Source organism: Pseudochaenichthys georgianus, chromosome 11 (assembly GCF_902827115.2).
Source record: "Pseudochaenichthys georgianus chromosome 11, fPseGeo1.2, whole genome shotgun sequence".
NCBI lineage: Eukaryota > Metazoa > Chordata > Actinopteri > Perciformes > Channichthyidae > Pseudochaenichthys > Pseudochaenichthys georgianus.
Window position 1 is genome coordinate 13,858,357 of NC_047513.1, and position 18,966 is coordinate 13,877,322.

The 18,966-nt window shown below is 42.1% G+C and overlaps 1 protein-coding gene across 1 annotated transcript; it reads right to left on the reverse strand.

Moving 5' to 3' along the window:
• Window positions 1-687: 687 nt before the first annotated feature.
• On the reverse strand, window positions 688-18,255 carry LOC117454719 (transmembrane protein 79-like). The gene is made up of 5 exons (XM_034093856.1): window positions 18,132-18,255; window positions 16,152-16,910; window positions 4,003-4,197; window positions 3,656-3,878; window positions 688-1,833 (listed from the first exon to the last, which is right to left on the reverse strand). The coding sequence occupies exons 2-5, from the start codon at window positions 16,801-16,803 to the stop codon at window positions 1,641-1,643; spliced, it is 1,263 nt and encodes a 420-aa protein (XP_033949747.1). The 5' UTR covers window positions 16,804-16,910; window positions 18,132-18,255; the 3' UTR covers window positions 688-1,640.
• Between the last annotated feature and the right edge of the window lie 711 nt (window positions 18,256-18,966).

An 18,966-nucleotide genomic window follows, 5' to 3' on the forward strand; every position in this document is an offset into this window, starting at 1 on the left:
TCCAAGCTTTTTGTGATTGATCAAATGTTGCTAACCCCGCCCCTTTCATGTGAACGCACTCTCAGCCGGACGGAGAAACCCTGGGTTGAGTTACCGAGTTGATAACCAGCGTCGTAGGACCGTTTAGCGAGATCTCGTTTCTTAGGGCTAGTTAAGCCGGGTAACACAAACATATCCAGGGTATATTGAACTGGCTTCTGCTTTACTTACTGGTGAACTGTCCTCAATAATTCTAAACAAAAAGGGTTTTAGTGTTTTTGTCCAGGGTGGTAATACAGTGGTGCATGTATTTAAAGTTACTGCATCACATGACATAGAAGAAAATAACCCTTTCATCAAAATATTAAGAGAAAAAAAATAATTAAAATCCAGGAAAAAGGTGTCTTATAGTAATACTGCATTGACTTAGAGTCCCTATAAGCTTAACATGGAAGTTATTAAAACATGAATTATACTTTGGTTTTTCTGAAGTTTCATTAAAACATTCATAAAATATAGAACAAACACTAAAATGTAATAAAAAGAGGTGTGTCCCACATGTTAATAATAAATGTACTTGTTGGCGTATTGTAACTTACCTCATCTGATTGCAGCAACCATTTAAAACATGAAATTGTCATGCTGTTAGTCCCTTTATTTCAGAAACATCCCCTCAGTCAGATCTGAATCATCAGCCTCCGCACAATGTTGAGTATCATTTGTTAAAGCTTTATTGAAAAAATGCTTAAACTTGACTCAGGCTGGAAACGTTTTCAAAATAAAAAAAAGACACTGCCCAAAAACAGACAACTTCTGTTGACATAAAGAAAGAAAAGCCTTTGATCTATAACACAAAGATGCATTCATCAGTCTCACATATAAATATTACGTCATAAGATTACCATTATTACCAAGAGTGCAAAAATAAAAATGTGAAAATTCATAAAAAAGTTAATTCAATCTCAAAATAATTTTGATAGTAAATATTTACAATATCAGTTCTTACTTTTATTTCTGCTGCATTACGTCGACACACTGGATGCCTCAACAGAAACACTTCTAATTCAAAAGCCTCATTTATATTATTTCACTGTCGATTCTGAACAGAAGGTTAGTTAAGTAATTAAAGCCCTTCCTCAGATCATCCTTTTTTCATTTGCAAGTACACAGGAGCTTTTTTGTTTTTATGTAAACTTTTTCAACTTCCTCTCTGAACTAGCATGCGAGTACTTGTGCATTTCTTCCTTTTTTCAATCCAGTGATTCAAACTACAAATAAACCCCCAACAGGCTTTATATCTTTGTAAGCAAAAAAGGCCTACATTTTTTTTTATCAAAAACAAAAAAATCTAGTCCTTGGGATTTCATGAAATCAAACCAAGCATTACCAACTGTCTTTAGAAGCACAAGGGACTCGCATAGCCACAAGAAACTCTGTGTTTGTCACTGCAGATAGAATAACAAATAGTGACAGTGGCCATTACTGGGAGGGTCTTTTGAGAGCACATCGTTATTATTTTAATAATAAAAACACTACCCAAGGAGAGTTTGCAGTCATATTTAAGACACAGAAGGAGGGATTCAAGGTGCAGATGTGATGTGAAAAAGGTGTTTTTAGTCGTTTGTGTCTTATCTCCTAGTCGTCTTTTTGGACGTCCCCCTTTAACCCCACCAGCGCTGCCTGGGGGGAGGAGCTGATGTTGGAGGCTCGACATCAAACACTGACTCTGGCCCGACAGACGAGCAGATGTAGTACAGGTTGACCCCCAGCATGACCAGGATGGGGAAGAAGGAGAAGCCGAAGCCGAGACCCCGGAAGCTGCTGCCCAGAGAGAGGCAGAGCCAGTAGATCAGCCTGAGGACACACACACACACACACACACACACACACACACACACACACACACACACACACACACACACACACACACACCACACACACACACACACACACACACACACACACACACACACACACACACACACACACACACACACACACACACACACACACACACACACACACACACACACACACACACACACACACACACACACACATGAATGACAAAAAGCCCCCACACCCAGTCCCTTCCAAAGATCAATCGTCCTTCATCAGTTTCTGTGTAAAGTGCTCGATGACTCAAAGGATCTGGATTCATCATTTGGATTATTGGATGCTTTTGTATGGTTCAAATGTCCTCTCAATATGTTTTAGATTTTGCCAGAACATTTTCAGAGCCTCTGGTCGTCACAACCTCACATCTCTTACTGAAAATACTAAATGGATATTAGGAGGGGTGTTTAGATTATCTTTATGAGGTTTCTTTGTTGCTGTAGTGCGTCTGACTCACACACACGCGTATAAATATTAGATGTAGATGGAGCTCTTCCACCCGTTAACACCCCAACAATTCAAAATCTCATCAGTCTGCAAGTATCAGAAAGACGACCTGATATGGATTCGTAAAAAGGTACAACGTTTGAATACATGCACTTTGAAGGACTCTTTGCACAGAGAACTGACATTCTAAAAAGTATTCTACTCTTAAAATGGAAGAATGGTATGAATGAAGCTTGAATTGGTACAGCCCTACTGCTTGTGTATAGGTATGTGTGAGTATTTAAGGGAATATGCTGGGTGTAATGTATTCATGTACCTTTTGTATTTATATAAAGCTTTAAAACAGACAGTGGCGACACATTTTCTTGGAAAGAACTGACAAAGAATCATCAATCATGTGCAATACTGGGAGAAAAAAGAGAAGGTGTTAACTCGCTGAATGACTTCACACGGCATGTGAGTCATCAGGTTAACCAGTTTATTTGGTAAAGGAAGGATAAGTGTACTTCAGCACTGATCTGTTGTTGTCACCGTGGCGATGCATGTAAAGGTGCGACAGGAAGTAGATTATCCTCCCATATACAGTAAGTGGTAAAACTGGGGTATGAATCCTTTCTGATCAGTAGCGTGGTATCACTGTGTTGTAAAGACGTGTCCAGCAGTTGCATGCAGAGTCAGTGAAGTGTATAACTGAAGTGAATGAAGGACTAAAAGAAGAGAAAGACATTTCTTTACTAGCTGGAGAGTAAATGTGCTGCCTGGCATTTCTGGCCTTGATCCACTCCCTCTCTCATTCAGCTGAGAAACGTTGTGTCTGTGTGGACCAACTCACAGTGAGCCAGTGTTAACATCATGACTACAAGCCTTTAATTAGAGATTTCAATCAAAAGGAATGAAAACGGTTTACTTTCCACGTATAGAAAACCTTTTTGGGAACATCAGGTATAACCTCCACAGGTAATACTTCAATATATGAACTAATGCCATTACCATTGGCCTCAGCTGTATGATGTGTTTAGTTTTACATTTCAAATGATAGCCTGCTCATAAATTCAAGTCATGTGGCCAACATAAGTCTTGTCAAAGGCTTTTCAAAACCAATATTGTATTGTGTGTCTTTAATGTGAAATTCATTTGTTTTTCTTATCAAAAGTGTTTAAAATCTAAAGGAATATGGACTGGTGGGATTGGTGGTTTTGCAATAACTATGAACGCTTTGAGTTTTAATGCCGCCGTTAAATATTTGATACGGTTTTTACTCCTAACCTTTTTAACCTTATTTAGTAGGGAAAACATATTTGTTCAAATGACTATACAAATTCAATTCACATACCTGCCGAAGACAAATATGATGGTAAGCAGCGGCACCAGTTTGACCAGGTCCTGGCTGATGTAGGTTGCCATGACAGCAAGCTGAAGGAAGTAAAAGAGGAAGAGAGCCAGCGATTCGTTGACATAGTGCCAGTGCACGGCCACCTCTCTGTGCACCAGGGCGCTCTCGTAGAGGGGCTTCAGGGCGCTGTAGCGCAGCCGGGCCACGCCCTGCACCAGCACACCTGCAGGGGGGGGTGTCAGGGTTAGGGGTTACACACCTGGATGGGTTCAGAGCTAACAGTGTTTTCAAACTTAATACGTTTTTATTCCAATGCATGATAAACTTTACCCATACCGAGGTCTTACCGAGCATGATGGGGATGATGGCAAAGAAGGCGCAGCGCAGAGTGTACACCACCCTGAGGGGGGTGCTCTGCAGCAGTGGGGACTCAAAGGGAATGAGGGCGTAGCCCCCCCACACCAGCAGAGGGAAGAGCAGCGCTGCAGCCGCCGTCCCCAAAACCAGCTTCAGCTTCTCACTGCAGAGAGACTCACACAGGTCTGAGGAAGGAGAAGGGACACATTCAATACCAAGTCATTATTCCTTTTTATGGGGGGGGGAGGGACAGCAGGACCATGAGGAGAAACTTTATTGTGCCAAGGACCGGCAGATACATTAAAAAAGAATCGCGGACCGGTTGTCAATTTTAACTGATTTTAATATTTACTCACCACCAGCAGCAACAGAGGCTAATTGTATGTAACAGCCTGAACAAATACTAGAACAATATGCATCCAAAACATATTAACGTTTAAAAAATAACCGGTGTCGTTTTTTGGTTTTTCGGAACAACGGAAAACCGACGTTAATCAATTTTTAAACCAAAACGGGAAAACAGATAAATCAACGTATTGGTTTTGTTTGTATGATTTACGGATAATCCAGTGATGGGAAAACGAGGTGAAAGGAGAATGCGCATTATGAAGGAGGTGTGTGTGTGTGTGTGTGTGTGTGTGTGTGTGTGTGTGTGTGTGTGTGTGTGTGTGTGTGTGTGTGTGTGTGTGTGTGTGTGTGTGTGTGTGTGTGTGTGTGTGTGTGTGTGTGTGTGTGTGTGTGTGTGTGTGTGTGTGTGTGTGTGTGTGTGTGTGTGTGTGTGTGTGTGTGTGTGTGTGTGTGTGTGTGTGTGTGTGTGTGTGTGTGTGTGTGTGTGTGTGAGACACTGGCATTTGTTTTCAGAAGATATTATGATAGTGACGTTCGTTCCGGTGCACGTCCGACAGCATTTAGCTCTACATCGAGATTAAGATTAAACTAATTTATTTTGGGAACACCCTCATATAGGCTACCTATGGAGTTAGCCAGATGTGTGTAAATTACTGTTCATGGTCATTTGAAAACAAATGCCGGTGTCGGACAGACACAAACACAGAGCTGAGCTGAGCTGAGCTGAGCAGAGCAGAGCAGAGCACACGCACGCACGCACGCACGCACGCACGCACGCACACACACACACACACACACGCACATGCACACACACAGTGGCGACTGGTCATTAGGGGCAGGTACAGCCCCACCTAGTGTCAGCAGAAAGTATTAAAATAATGATTACAACAAAATGCAAAAAATAAATTAAAAAATATATAAAATGTATTTTAAGATCATGTTTAATCATCTGATTCGTCTGTACATTGCTGTTTTAGTATGTGTTCTTCTAATTAGTGTCTACAGTGTGTGCCTATTGAGCTGTTTAGAGCCATGTGGGACAAAACCTGATCCTGCCCCTCCCTCTGACTGTCTAAGTGAACGGTGACTGCAAAAACTACACTGCGCATGCTCAGAGTATTTTCTTATTTAATGTGTGTGGCAAAAAATAATGACCATAGGGGCAAAGTGCTGCCATCCCCACCATACGTCATCTCACATAATTCAGAGCTGATTGGCTGTAAGTACGTGTGCCGCGAAAAGTGTGGTGTGTGAAGAGGAGGAGAGAGAGCTGCAGTGAGGCGTCCTAAAACCAGGAAGTAAGCTGCGCATGGCTTCCCTCCACAAAAAAGCAACGAGATTTCTCCATAGGATTTTAGAAAATAGCTCAAAATAAGATCTGTGGGAAACGTAGCTGTTAGATAAATGTACGTTTTGTTCAGCCGGATAATATCCACATGTCTACCCTACTTTTATCATTTTCGAATACAAAATCTATTGATTAGATTAGATTTATGATAGACTTTTGAAACTACAAGAAGATAAGGAGGACTTTTACAAAAAAGTAATAGCGATTTTTGTCCAGAAGGACAGGCAGGCAAATGGACTTAATCTTCAAGTCAAGGTAAGACTGCAATTTTATTGAAAATGGGATCTTACTAAGAGAGAACAATTCAATATTTAAATGATAAAATTACATTTTTTGGGGTATCCTTCTGTTGATCTGTCTGTTTAAAAGTAATTGAAGCATCAGACAAAAAAAGCTTTTGAAAATAATATTATATTTTGATTTAATATATTTGTAAACCTGAAGAGTCAGTGCCAGTGCCTCACCAGCCATGAACCTCTCTGCAGAGGCTTATACAGGGCCGGCCCTCGGCATAGGCAGTATAGGCGAATGCTAAGGGCGCATCAACCCATAGGGGGCGCCGAAAATTGAAAAAAAAAAAAAGTTAGAAATAAAAAAAAATATTTTTTTTTTATTTCATAACAACACAATTTCCCGATTTTGGATCAACAAAGTACTTCTTATTATCTTATACTAACAGAACTACGCCTATATTGCGTACAGCACCCATAAACTATGGCACCCCCCCCCCCAAATCAAGTTGAACCGCCCCAGTCCCAGTAAAAACCAGAGGTTTATGTGAAATTGTTCTTTTTTTGAAATAATGGTTTTAGTGTGCAATTATAGGTTTTAATTTTGTATTTGTGTTCATTTAAAATAAATCAAACTCCCAAAAAAAACGTACACAGCTTCTGTGTGCTTTTCTTAACATTGGAATTTACTGTGTAAGCGGCCGCGGGGGGGGGGGGCTTTAGAGAGCTCTCTCCTGAAAGACTGAGAGGCTCTGATAACCTCAGCTCAGTGAGGTAAAGGCACGCCTCTATATGATCATTATAGTTATAAAAAAATAAGAGAACAGGTGAAAAACAGGTATAAAATACTGACAGTACAAAAAAGTTGTTATTAATAAACTAGAATACAGTTTGAAAGGGGAGTGATTTGTAAAATATCCATAAAGAAAAAGAAAATCTGCTTCCAGTTCTGTTTCATCTGGTGTTGAGAGATGTTTCCATAGAGCTCCTAATGCTGCTCTCAAAGTGCACCAGATTGATGCTTTTAAAGGCCCTGACACACCAACCCGATTTTGGGAGTCAGAGGCCGTCAGAGGCTGTCGGGCATTCGCGGCGCCGTAGTCAGGTTGGTGTGTCCCGCACCGTCGACCGTGACACGCCTTATTTGGACTGCCAGACCCGATGCATGGCCGATTCAACATGTTGAATCGGCATCGGGTCTAGCAGTCGGACCAAATAATCACTCTGATTGGCTGTTCAGCTAGCAAATCAGTGCATGAGAAGCGAAGTGGAAGTGAGGGACGTAAACAAACGATTTAAGAAGGCACACACAGACTGCTATTCATTTTCATCTCATCATGGCGATCTGGAATGATGCAAACGAAGACCTGCTCATCACCTTGATCCAGGAGAGGCCAGCTCTGTATGATATTACGGAGAAAAGATACTCTTCTTCTTCTCTGTCTTCCGGTTGTTGCCTCTTTTGAATGACGAATACACACTACCGCCGCCTGCTGGTAAGGAGAGTTATTGCCACTCATGCACTGAAGTCGGTGCGGTGTGTTCCCGTGCGACACATGGCCAAAACGCAGGAGAACACGGCCAGGCAACAGCCGACTTCAGCGTCGGCTAGTACTCTGGTGACTGCTTGGTGTGTCAGGGCCTTAACTTCAATATAAAAAAAAAGTCTTCCCGGGGGTGCATGCCCCCGGACCCCCCTAGAGGAGTCCCCCCCCCCCCCCCACTTAAATCATGTTCAAATGGATAGGAAACTAAATACAGTTGCACACATCTTGTGTCAATATCTTTGTTTTTGTGGTCATGCCACAACCGTGCACGTGCGAATCATAGTGAGTGTCTCTTGCCTAGGGCGGCAAATTGGTCAGGGCCGGCCCTGGGCTTATATATAGACATCTGAGTTTTTTGTGCCCCACCACTTTTGTACATATAGAAACGCCACTGCACACACATCATAAAACTAATAAAAGGGGGAGTAATCGGGCAGTTCGATGTGTGTAGAGATGTGTGTAGAGGTATGTGTGGTTAACACGTAGCAGCCTGCAGTCACTCGCTGTTCTGATGAAGGTAAACAAACACAGCGAAGGCGGTGCGTAAAAAGGCACAGCTCTCTGCGCGCTGGTGCTGCACTTCTCAGAGGCGGAGTTACACGTCCCGCTGCCTCCTGATGCTGCAGCCATTTCATGAAGTGAAGAGGCTTTTTGGAGACAAGCAAGACCTGCGCAGACCTAGGCCATAAGGTGAACCCTGTTATCGTTTCAACCCGCTCCACAGAAGTGGAACTACATAATCTTCAGTTCATAAAAAAGAACGAGTCATGCTTATCCACCAAAAAAAAGTTCGTCGCTAAAATTCCTGCCAATTCTTCTAGGCACGTAATTATTGGCTGAACTAGTCCCTTCAAAGCGTAATAATATCTTGGTCCAAAGTAGTGCCACGGTTCGTCACGTGATCGTGCTACACCAATTGGGTAGCTGCATATTGTCAACAGAAGTGAAAGATGGCCGCCTACATGGTTGCGCTAAACCAGACCAAATGGATTCTAAACAGTGCTGTATGCTTGTTTTATGTCATGTTTTGTCATATGTCTTAATACATCACTAAGTCCGAGGTATTTGCGTTATATACGCGGTATTTGTGAGAGGTTTTACTATCTGGGAACTATGGGCTCAGAACAGTCTCATAATACACACATGCACACAGAAGGCATTCGTGTGTGGGTTTTTTGAGACTCCCCTGACGGTCAGCCGATTCGTACTTGTAATTTTTTATATCTATAGCCAATCAGATGTCTCCTTCATTCTAAGCCAATCACATGAGCGCGCCCCCACGAGGGTAAGATTACTTCATATACGCATTTTGCGCTGTCCGGTCAGCTCGCTAAACAGAGGGCGGAGCATCAGGTGATCATGCAGAGCAGCGTCTCCATCAGACTCAGCAGCTGATCTGATCTCTCTCGCGTCCAGTTACACTTCACTCGCGTTTATGTCCATATCGATCAGATCCAGCTCTCCTGATCGGCCTTTATAGTGAGCACCGAACTATTAAGAGTGAATATCGGCCGATAATGACCGGCGGGGCTCCCCCCCGTTAACAGTTCACTGTCCAGCACTGGCTTTGTAGTGCACTGATCGATTAGGCGAAGCTAACATGTAGCTGCTCCCTCCACACTCACAACAACTTCATACAGACATAAATAAAGCAGCTGTATTCGCCACACAGGAAACACACATTTAAAACGGTTTTTCCTGCCGTTTTTGTGTACACAAGGCAGCATTCATCAATGGTTTGGAAAGTGGCGCTGTACCTTAATAATAAAAAGGCTTGTATTTGCGTGCATTTCCTGTTCGGAAAGTGGCGCTGTACTGAGAGTGAAGGGTGTCCTGAGATTAGCGCCTGCAGGCAGGCTCCATGGAGCTGTCAGCTCCGTACTGCGCAAAATGCGTACATGAAGCGCTACGTCATGAACGCAAGAAATCTACCCTCGTGGGGGTGCGCTCATGTGATTGGCTTAGAATTGAGGAGACATCTGATTGGCTATAGATAGAAATAATTACAAGTATGAATCGGCTGACCGTCAGGGGAGTCTCAAAAACCCACACACAAATGCACAGTGATCCGTGCACAGAAAGCTGTTTGTGTTTGCAGGTTCAAGGGTTTTAAACGGAAAACAAATATGTGAGGATCAAAAATACACATGCAAAACTTTTTTCTGTATTTGGATTTTATTTACATGTATATGAAACGGAATACATTTGTGTGTGCATTGAAAAACACAAGTGTGGATCCGGAAATACAAGTTTGAATCCTTTTGAGGATCATGAAATACAAGTGTGAATCCTTCTATGCGCATGTGTGTATTATGAGACTGTTCTGAGCCCATAGGGAACAGAGTTGACCATCGAATCAACATTGACTAGCAGCGTTTATCAGCCAACTCCAGCTACAAACAATTTCCCCACGGGAATTAATAAAGTATATCAAACTCAAATTTATCAAACTATCATTCCTGGACTACCATGTTCGCATCGCTAGATTCATTGGCTGAGCTTGTGGATTATTCCATTAGACTGAGGACTTTTTGTCTGTCTGTTGTTACCCTGTACACGTTAAATGCACTCTTAAAATGACTTGATTTCATACATAGCTGCGTCCAAGAAGAAGGTTAACTTGTTACGTTTAAGTAATTTAGATCAATAAAAAGCAGTACTTCCAGGCTGAAGACTTTTCTTTTTGTCGCTGCTTTTAATTGAACTATTCATATCTTAGACTGCACTGTAACTTTTATCCATGTATTTTTTCTTTTAATGTTTATTTTATTAGCTTTTCTTTTTAATGACTGATTTTAAATGCCATTTTCTTAATGTGTTTCATTTTTTGTAAAGCACTTAGAATTGCCTTGTGTTGAAAAGTGCTATATAAATAAACTTGCCTTGCCTTACTTATACCAATGTCCATTGATTCATTTATTTACTCATTCATCCCTCCACAAATGAAAACAACACTGATGAACCATAAAAACGAGATTTATTACAAATATAAAAAGGTATGACGTAGAAAACAGTACAAAACAGAATAAGGACATGTAATGAGTATAATTGATTGGTGTCAGGTGATCGTGATCCGCAGCCACGGCTGGGCAGAGCGGCTGATTGGTGCTGTGATTGCCTCAGCTGGTTAAAAGAGTCCTGCTGATTATACTCTAGAGGCTTCTCAATACTCAAATTTCCCCTCCTCGACTCCTCGACTCCTCGGTCCTCCGGTAGTGACCCGGAAATGAATTTCAGCGCGCCATTTTGAAGGACGTCTCATTTCTCTAAATGCACACCGAGGACCGAGGATCGAGCATCGAGGAGGCTCTCTGGAGGAGCTATAACCGAGGATACACTGATGGTTCCTCCACGGCTCCTCCGCGGATGCATTTCCGGGAACGGTGGAGGCGTGACGCACGGCCGGACTTATCTCAGCCAATGACAGCTCTGCATGCATCCCCTGGATATTATTTGAGAACCTGCTCTCATCGCAACGCGATGTTTACAGTGAGAACAGCTGTGAGGTCCTGCAGAAAGCAGAGCAGTGTGTAAAATATATATCACTCAGTATAACAGGCATACTCTCTTTATTTGCTTTAGTTTAGTAGATATCTACAAAGAGTCCATATTTTTCTAAAACCATTTAGTGCTTCACATAATAAAATACACAACGGCTGTAGCCTGATTATGCTTTAGCAGCTGTAGGTGTGTGTGGTACAGTATGTAGGTGTGTGTTGTACAGTGTGTAGGTGTGTGTTGTACAGTGTGTAGGTGTGTGTTGTACAGTGTGTAGGTGCGTGTGTTGTACAGTGTGTAGGTGCGTGTGTTGTACAGTGTGTAGGTGTGTGTGTTGTACAGTGTGTAGGTGCGTGTGTTGTACAGTGTGTAGGTGCGTGTGTTGTACAGTGTGTAGGTGTGTGTGTTGTACAGTGTGTAGGTGTGTGTTGTACAGTGCGCAGATGCCGCGGACAGACGGGTCTCAGTTGGTTTGATGTCCTTACTTTTAATACTTGCAAATACAACTTTTGGCCCGTAATTTCAATTCCCCATTTCAGCGACCAGAGAGAGGGGGGGGATATATCCAGTCTCTGACTGTGTTACGTTATTATGAGAGTGCTCTCATACTTTAAATTGTATAGATTTATATAAATATATTTGTGTGTGTGTCCCCGCATCTGTAGCCTGTTATTGTCTCATTATACCGCACTCTCAATGAATTCAAATAAAATATGTGGGGGAACAATGTTCAGCTGATCTAACAGAGATTATAAAATATGACAAAACACTCGACAGCTGATGCAGCTGTTGCCACGTAATAATGAACGGACGTCGCTTTAATATGACCGCTCAGAGGAGAGGAGTTCTCATTTCTTTAAACGTCTGCTGCTTCCCCTCCTCTCTCCTCGGTTCCCCTCCTCGGTCCTCCGCTCGCATCTCCTGTGGGCGGGTCTAAGTCTCGAGGAGGGGAGTCGAGGAGGGGAAATTTGAGTATTGAGAAGCCTCTTCTGTGTTCTAGTTTGGTTATGAAGCCACACGGTTTTTTGACCACTGCATTGCACTGCAGAGAAGAGACTATTTGTTTATTTAAAGGACGAACACTGTTTCAACCTCGTCTGGTAAGATACGATAACTTGGAAATAAATGTACCAACGAACCGTGGCACTACTTTGGACCAAGATATTATTACGCTTTGAAGGGACTAGTTCAGCCAATAATTACGTGCCTAGAAGAATTGGCAGGAATTTTAGCGACAAACTTTTTTTTGGTGGATAAGCATGACTCGTTCTTTTTTATGAACTAAAGATTGTGTAGTTCCACTTCTGTGGAGCGGGATTTCTTTTCTAGAGGACTTTTCGAGGTTCACCTTGCGGCCTAACCTGCGCAGTTGCGATCAACGTCTTGCTAGTGCGTTGCATGATGGTTAGTCATTTTGTCCGACTTGCTCTGGAGGCTCGCCCACATGAGACTTTGAAATCTCGTGGGACAAAGACGCCCGCAGCCTTGAGAGCGAGGCGAGGCGAGTTGGCGCAGTTGCTCTCCACGAGCTGCGGAAGCGAAATGCTTGATGGGAAACGGCTCGCTGGTATCTCGAGCTGAGTGCTCATTGGTGGGTTTTACCACGTGCTGCTGATGAAACTCTCCAATTGGCTGGCAAAAGTTTGTTGTTGTTTTGTGTCAGTTTTACGTTGACCCCTCCATTCCCATTTTTCATCATTGTTCCACAATGTTTATCATCATGAAATTAATATATATATATTTTATACTATACTGTACGGTGGCCCTGAAGTGCAAGACACCACAGCATTTCAGAAAACACCACAGCATTTCACAAAACACTACAGCATTTCACAAAACACCACAGCATTTCACAAAACACCACAGCATTTCAGAAAACGCCGCAGCATTTCAGAAAACACCACAGCATTTCACAAAACACCACAGCATTTCACATTGGACGGAAAGGGTATTTCTTTAGGGAGAACACTTCTTGTTTGTGATTGGACAGAGCCAGCCAGAGAAGCACTGCTGTGATTGGTTGTTTTTGCTGCCAGTCAAGAAATGACGCTTCGTGATTGGTCAACAACCGACAGCGAAATATGTCCCAACCATGGTCCCACAACGTATGGACCCAACACATCAGCCGTTAGCACACACTCAGATCTCACAGCTCCTCATATCTGTTCAGAAACTGGACAAAAGTTAAACATGTACAAACCACAGACTGTCTATGTCATGGCGAATACAGTCGCTGCTTTATTTATGTCTGTATGATGTTGTTGTGTGGACGGAGCAGCTATAGGTTAGTTTAGCCTGATGAATCCGATTCAGAAAACACGCATTTTAAAAGCATTTCGCCTGCCGTCTTGTTTGCAGACTTGTCAAAGCGTTAATTCATGGTTTTTACTAACTGTTATCAGTATGTAGTTACTTCGGCATCACTTTGAAACGTGTATTACAATTAAATCACGGTCAAATATGTTCATTTTGTTGTAGGATTTACATGGAGATACGCCCCGTCCCCTCTCCAGCGCCTCTTGTTTGAATGACAGCATTGACAGGAGCAAACACAGCTGACAGCCGTGGTGAAACTCGAGCGATTAGAGCGATGCGAATATTGGGTGGTCTACCATAGTATTTACATGGAGATAAGCCCCTTAAAAACCATGAGTTAATAAAGCATTAATTCTGTATTTACTCCTGTCATTCAAACAAGACGCTGGAGAGGGGGCGGGCCGTATCTCCATGTAAATCCTATCGGAATCGGATCCATCAGGCTAAACTAACCTGTAGCTGCTCCGTCCACGCTCACAACAACGTCATACAGACATAAATAAAGCAGCGACTGTATTCACCATGACATAGACAGTCTGTGGTTTGTACATGTTTAACTTTTGTCCAGTTTCTGAACAGATATGAGGAGCTGTGAGTGTGTGCTAACAGCTGAGCTAACGGCTGATGTGTTGGGCTAATCACGAAGCGTCATTTCTTGACTGGCAGCAAAAACAACCAATCACAGCAGTGCTTCTCTGGCTGGCTCTGTCCAATCACAAACAAGAAGTGTTCTCCCTAAAGGAATACCCTTTCCGTCCAATGTGAAATGCTGTGGTGTTTTCTGAAATGCTGTGGTGTTTTCTGAAATGCTGTGGTGTCTTGCACTTCAGGGCCACCGCAATACTGCTTACCGTTTTCATACTTTATATATCTTAGCATATTCATACACACTGTTCATACTGCTCACAGGCTGATATCTAGTGTATTCATACCCCACTGTTTATTATTCCTCATTCAATTCATTCTATATGTTATTCTGTAGATTGTGTACATTACTTTCCACTTCACTGCTTGTTGCACCTGGTTAGAAGCTAAACTGCATTTCGTTGTCTCAGTACCTGTAATATGTGCAATAACAATAAAGTTTCTCTTTAAGTTAAACCAAATCATTAAAATAAAATCTAATGTAATGATTTGGTTTAACCTTATTTATTGAATACATCATTTAAAATGGCAAGATTAAATCAAATTACATCCATGTTGTACACATCATAAAGCTTAAAGTGGCAGCTAAAGAATTAACACAGCAGCAGGTCTGTTCAATTCATGCTCATTAAGCTTCATGTGTGCGGATCTGAAGGGACTGATCATTTATAGCCTGTCCACCTATCAGTTTTGCAAACACCAACGCAATTTCCGCCATTGCAAACCCAGCCAGTCAAGCCGACTCCGAGTCCGAGCTGTCCGACTTAAGACGAGCTTTTTGACACCTCCCCCGGCTGCGATCAGCTACTCTCTACTTTCGAGGCGAGCCGCAATGTGTCTCAAACAAGCCTAAGGAGTTTTTCCTGCTATAAAACAGCTGCGGGCAGGCAGCAGATACCGCGAGAGTCCCGGACATGAATTCATAGATCAAGACAGACAATCCAGTGCTTAAACAAAGGCAAGGCAAGTTTATATATAGCACTTTTCAACACAAGGCAATTCAAAGTGCTTTATAAAAAAATGAAAGACATTAAGAAAATGGCATTTAAAATCAGTCATTAAAAAGAAAAGCTAATAAAATAAACATATAGCTCTACACCCCTAGCCGACATGTCCTTAAAATGAAGTCCGAGTTATTTCAAATAATGTATGCACTGCCATTTCCCCACATAAACATAACAGTCTGCAATTAAACGGTTGTCTCCTGTCCGCTCCTCTTCCTACTTGGCGCACCGGTAACTTTCTCGTGCGCACGAGAGGCTGAGACCAGGCTGAGCCGCCGAATCCCTCGGAACATCATAAAAGCCATTTTCAACGGTTATCTGGTGAAAGATTAACCAGGCTACTGGATGAAATAATATGACTGGTATAGGTGTAATATTACGATAAACTCACAGCTATTTCGCGGCCCGGCAGTAACACCTGCCGGTTGGGAACCCCTGCTCTACAGTACAGGTTAGCTCTGAGTGTTAGCGAGGCTTGCTAATGTAAACAAAGACGAGATTACATCCAAAACACGTCAGCCATTGTTTCTGATAGCAACTCTCTGTGGGTCCGCCGCCGATTTGACATCATATCAGCAGCAAATCTGTATCCGCTTGTTGTAGCCCCATTTTTAAAAGATTTGGGTACGGAGGAAAAGAGAGAGGGTTTTATTTTCTGACGCTGCGTGAGTTCCCCGACACATGCAAAAGTGCATTTTGCATGATAGGTCTCCTTTAATTACACTTTTAAGGTACTTGTACAATACTTGAGAATTTACATTTTTTGCTACTTTGTACTTCTACTCCACTACATATTTGTTAAATCTTTAGTTTCTTTGCAGATTTGGATTCATTGTGTGAAATAAAATCAACACAAAAATAAGACTTTAGTACAATTCTCCAGCTACCCTGCCGTGTACAAAGTCATTAAAGCTGCACTGTTAGCAGCTGTGATAACACTTTAATGCATCAATAATTATAATAACACATAATATATATATATATATTATTCTGAAATGGGCCAATCAGCATAATTACTACTTTTACTTTTGGTACTTTAAGTATATTTTGATGCGAATACTTTTGTACTTTTACTTGAGTAACATTTTGAATGCATTACTTTTACTTGTAACAGAGTATTCCTACACTCTGGTACTTTTACAAGATCTGAGTACTTCTTCCACCTCTGCTAATAAAGTATCTTGACTCTCGTTTTGTACTCACAGAACTTGTCGTCCTGCTCTCTCCACTCTGGATGAAACCGATTGGCTGCGTCGTGCTCCGCCTGCAGCTCCTTCTCGTCGTCCTCTATGAACATCCGGCTCTCCTCAAGAAGCTCTTTGCTGGACGGACGCACGATGGTGACTTGTGGAGAAAAACCCATAGCAGCTTTATCTGACCTCCAGTTTGACTCCCCTTCTTCCTCCTCCTCATCTTCATCGTCTGCCAGGGAGCCTTCCCCTTTATCATCACGCTGCACCTCCAGCTCGTCGTCCCTCCACTTCTCTCCTTCAGGCATGCTCTCCCTCCACTTGCTCTTCATGCTGCTCTTCATGTCTCTGTGCTCCTCTGACAGGTCCTGGCTCCCCCCACTGACCCCTGTGTCTCTCTCTTCGGACCAAACTCCATCGTCATTGTCCGTCTGAGGCCTGTCTTTGTCTCCAGGCCAGGGCAGAGTGCTTGGCTCCAGATGAGCAGAGCTGGTCACTTCCTCCTCTTCCTCCTTTGAGTCTTCTCCTTCCTTGTCTGTACTCTCCCGTCTTTCCTCTTTGCTCTTGCTCTCTTCTGGCTTTTTATTTCCTGCTATGTGTGGCTCTGCAGGTGAAAGTGCATCCTCCTCGGTTAAGTCTGTGACTACACTGACTTGGCCAGACATTTTTTCAAGCTTCTTATCTTAATTTTCTCTCTTTTCAGTCAATACTTGTTCACACTAACTGTTAGCATAGCTTCTTCCAGCTTCTTATGGTCATTTTTGATTGATTTCTGTGAAAGGAAAAGAAGAAAAGAGTTAAAAACAATAGTGAGTTCTGGCTTCAGCTTCACAAAAATATCAAAGTTCACTGTTTATCATGGGTGTGTTGCACTATATGGCTTGTCCTGTCCTGCAGAGCCAGCCATGCGTAGCCTACAGCAGGTATGGTGTACGCCACAGAAGACAAATTCCTTTCAGGAACACTTCTAATATCTACATTTGTAACCAAAATCGAACTGTTGAATAGTGATAATATGACGCTCTAAAACCAGAACAAGTATCATCAACAACACATCCAGAAAGTGTATAAGAAGCTATGTGAAAACATCAGCATTATGTACAATACTTTGGAGAAGATAACAGAAACACTGTTAATAAAGTTCAAATCAATTATTAAACATTTACAGACAACACTGAATAATTCCAGTCATTAAGTGAGTAATACACTACTTGGCTGCATTCCTGCTCTCCTGAAACAGACTGGACTTTGACCGTTTGACATATTATCACTACAGGTGTTGCTTAGACAAATCTGATGACATTTTTACGGCTTTGTTGATTTGAGTTTTTCTTAGCATAATATGTTAAGTCTCTGGAACATTGGACTACCTTTTTCTCAATATTTAATTATATTCTAGGAAACAATAATGTGGAATAAGAATGTTAAACCTTATGTTATCTTTATTTCTCTTTTTTGTGTGTAAGTATGTCGGTACCAGATTTCAGAAATAAGTTTTGTTGTGTTGTTGTAACTGAGATGAACTAATTAAACATAGCTGGCTTTTAATGGTGAGACTGAGTTTTAAACTATCATTGTTTTTAATCTAGTTTCAGGAGAGATGTGTTAATGTTAATAAATATGAGTCATGTTTATTGAATTAACCCTCAGGCAACAACAGCATTTTTTCCGTGAAAGTGTCTACTTTACCCTTACTCTGACTTTGTTGTTTAAAGTCCTACATTAGTGGCACGCATTTTACCGATACACTGTCACTTTTAAGTGATTGTTACATGGAGTCTGAACTGTGAACAGCCCTCTGCTGGTTATTTACTTCAAAACGTTGTTAACTTAATACCAAAGCTTCCCCCTTGAGGTGTAGCTGGAGGCCCGGAGGGAGCAGGGAGGAATGTAGTTTCAGGCTAAGCTAAAACTTGTTGAGCGACTCTGTATTTACGTCGAGCATTGTGTACAGAAACACAGAAAAGTACTGAATTGTTTATGGTAGACGTACCTGCTTTCACTCCGGTCACATCACCGACACAATCCTGGGCTTTGTCGGAAAGAAGTACCAAGCTCACTTTAGTTGTTTCTCCCGGGGGAAGTAAAGGTAACCTGGCAGGTGAGTCCAGCTGAGAGAGAGGCGGAGACAGTCGCGAGGTGTCACCAATAGAGTGTCTGCAGACCGCAGCAAGGAGGCGTTTCCTATAGGGGCGTTTCCTATAGTGAACGACGGGAGCCGGCTCTCGCCCGCGAACGAGACATTTTTTGTTTTGTTTTTGCGGAGGGATCTAGATCGGCATGAAGGCACATTATGCAATGTACAATGTGGACATTATCCCACTTATTACACATGGCCACATTCTCAACAAAGTAACGACATGACTCCCAATAATAATTGAAATGCTTTTATGGATTTAGAAAAAGATTTTATTGATTTAAAAAATAGTTTTTTGTATTGATTTAAATTGACATGCATCCGCTAAGAAAAGTAGTCCGTTGTTACTGTTTGAACTAACGTAACAACGGCAGGAACTGCTTCTATAGTGTTTTTGAGGAGCTTTTTGATTACAGATTTGAAAACATCGTTGCTTGCTTTAAAAGTAGCACAATTCATTATGTCAAACCTTGAAAGATATCCCTGCCCTAATGCCAAAAGTAACTGGCAACTGAATATATGTCGCCGTAGCTATGATGTCTATGTCTGGACCGCTGCGTAAAAAGGAGGGTTTCTGACCCATTACTTCTCTTCCTACTTGTTGTCCCCCTCTTCTCCCCGCTGCAGCCTAGCAGTTGATCTCAAAGCACGCTCCCCTCTCCTGCAGGGAGAAAAACTATATTTATATACT

Coding starts and splice junctions, on each gene's coding strand:
- LOC117454719 (XM_034093856.1), bottom strand. CDS start 16,803: ATGTCTGGCCAAGTCAGTGTAGTCACAGACTTAACCGAGGAGGATGCA. Junction 4,198..16,151: donor AGAGCAGGACGACAAGTTCT/GTGAGTACAAAA, acceptor CTCCTTCCTCAG/ACCTGTGTGAGTCTCTCTGC. Junction 3,879..4,002: donor CATCATCCCCATCATGCTCG/GTAAGACCTCGG, acceptor CCCCCCCTGCAG/GTGTGCTGGTGCAGGGCGTG.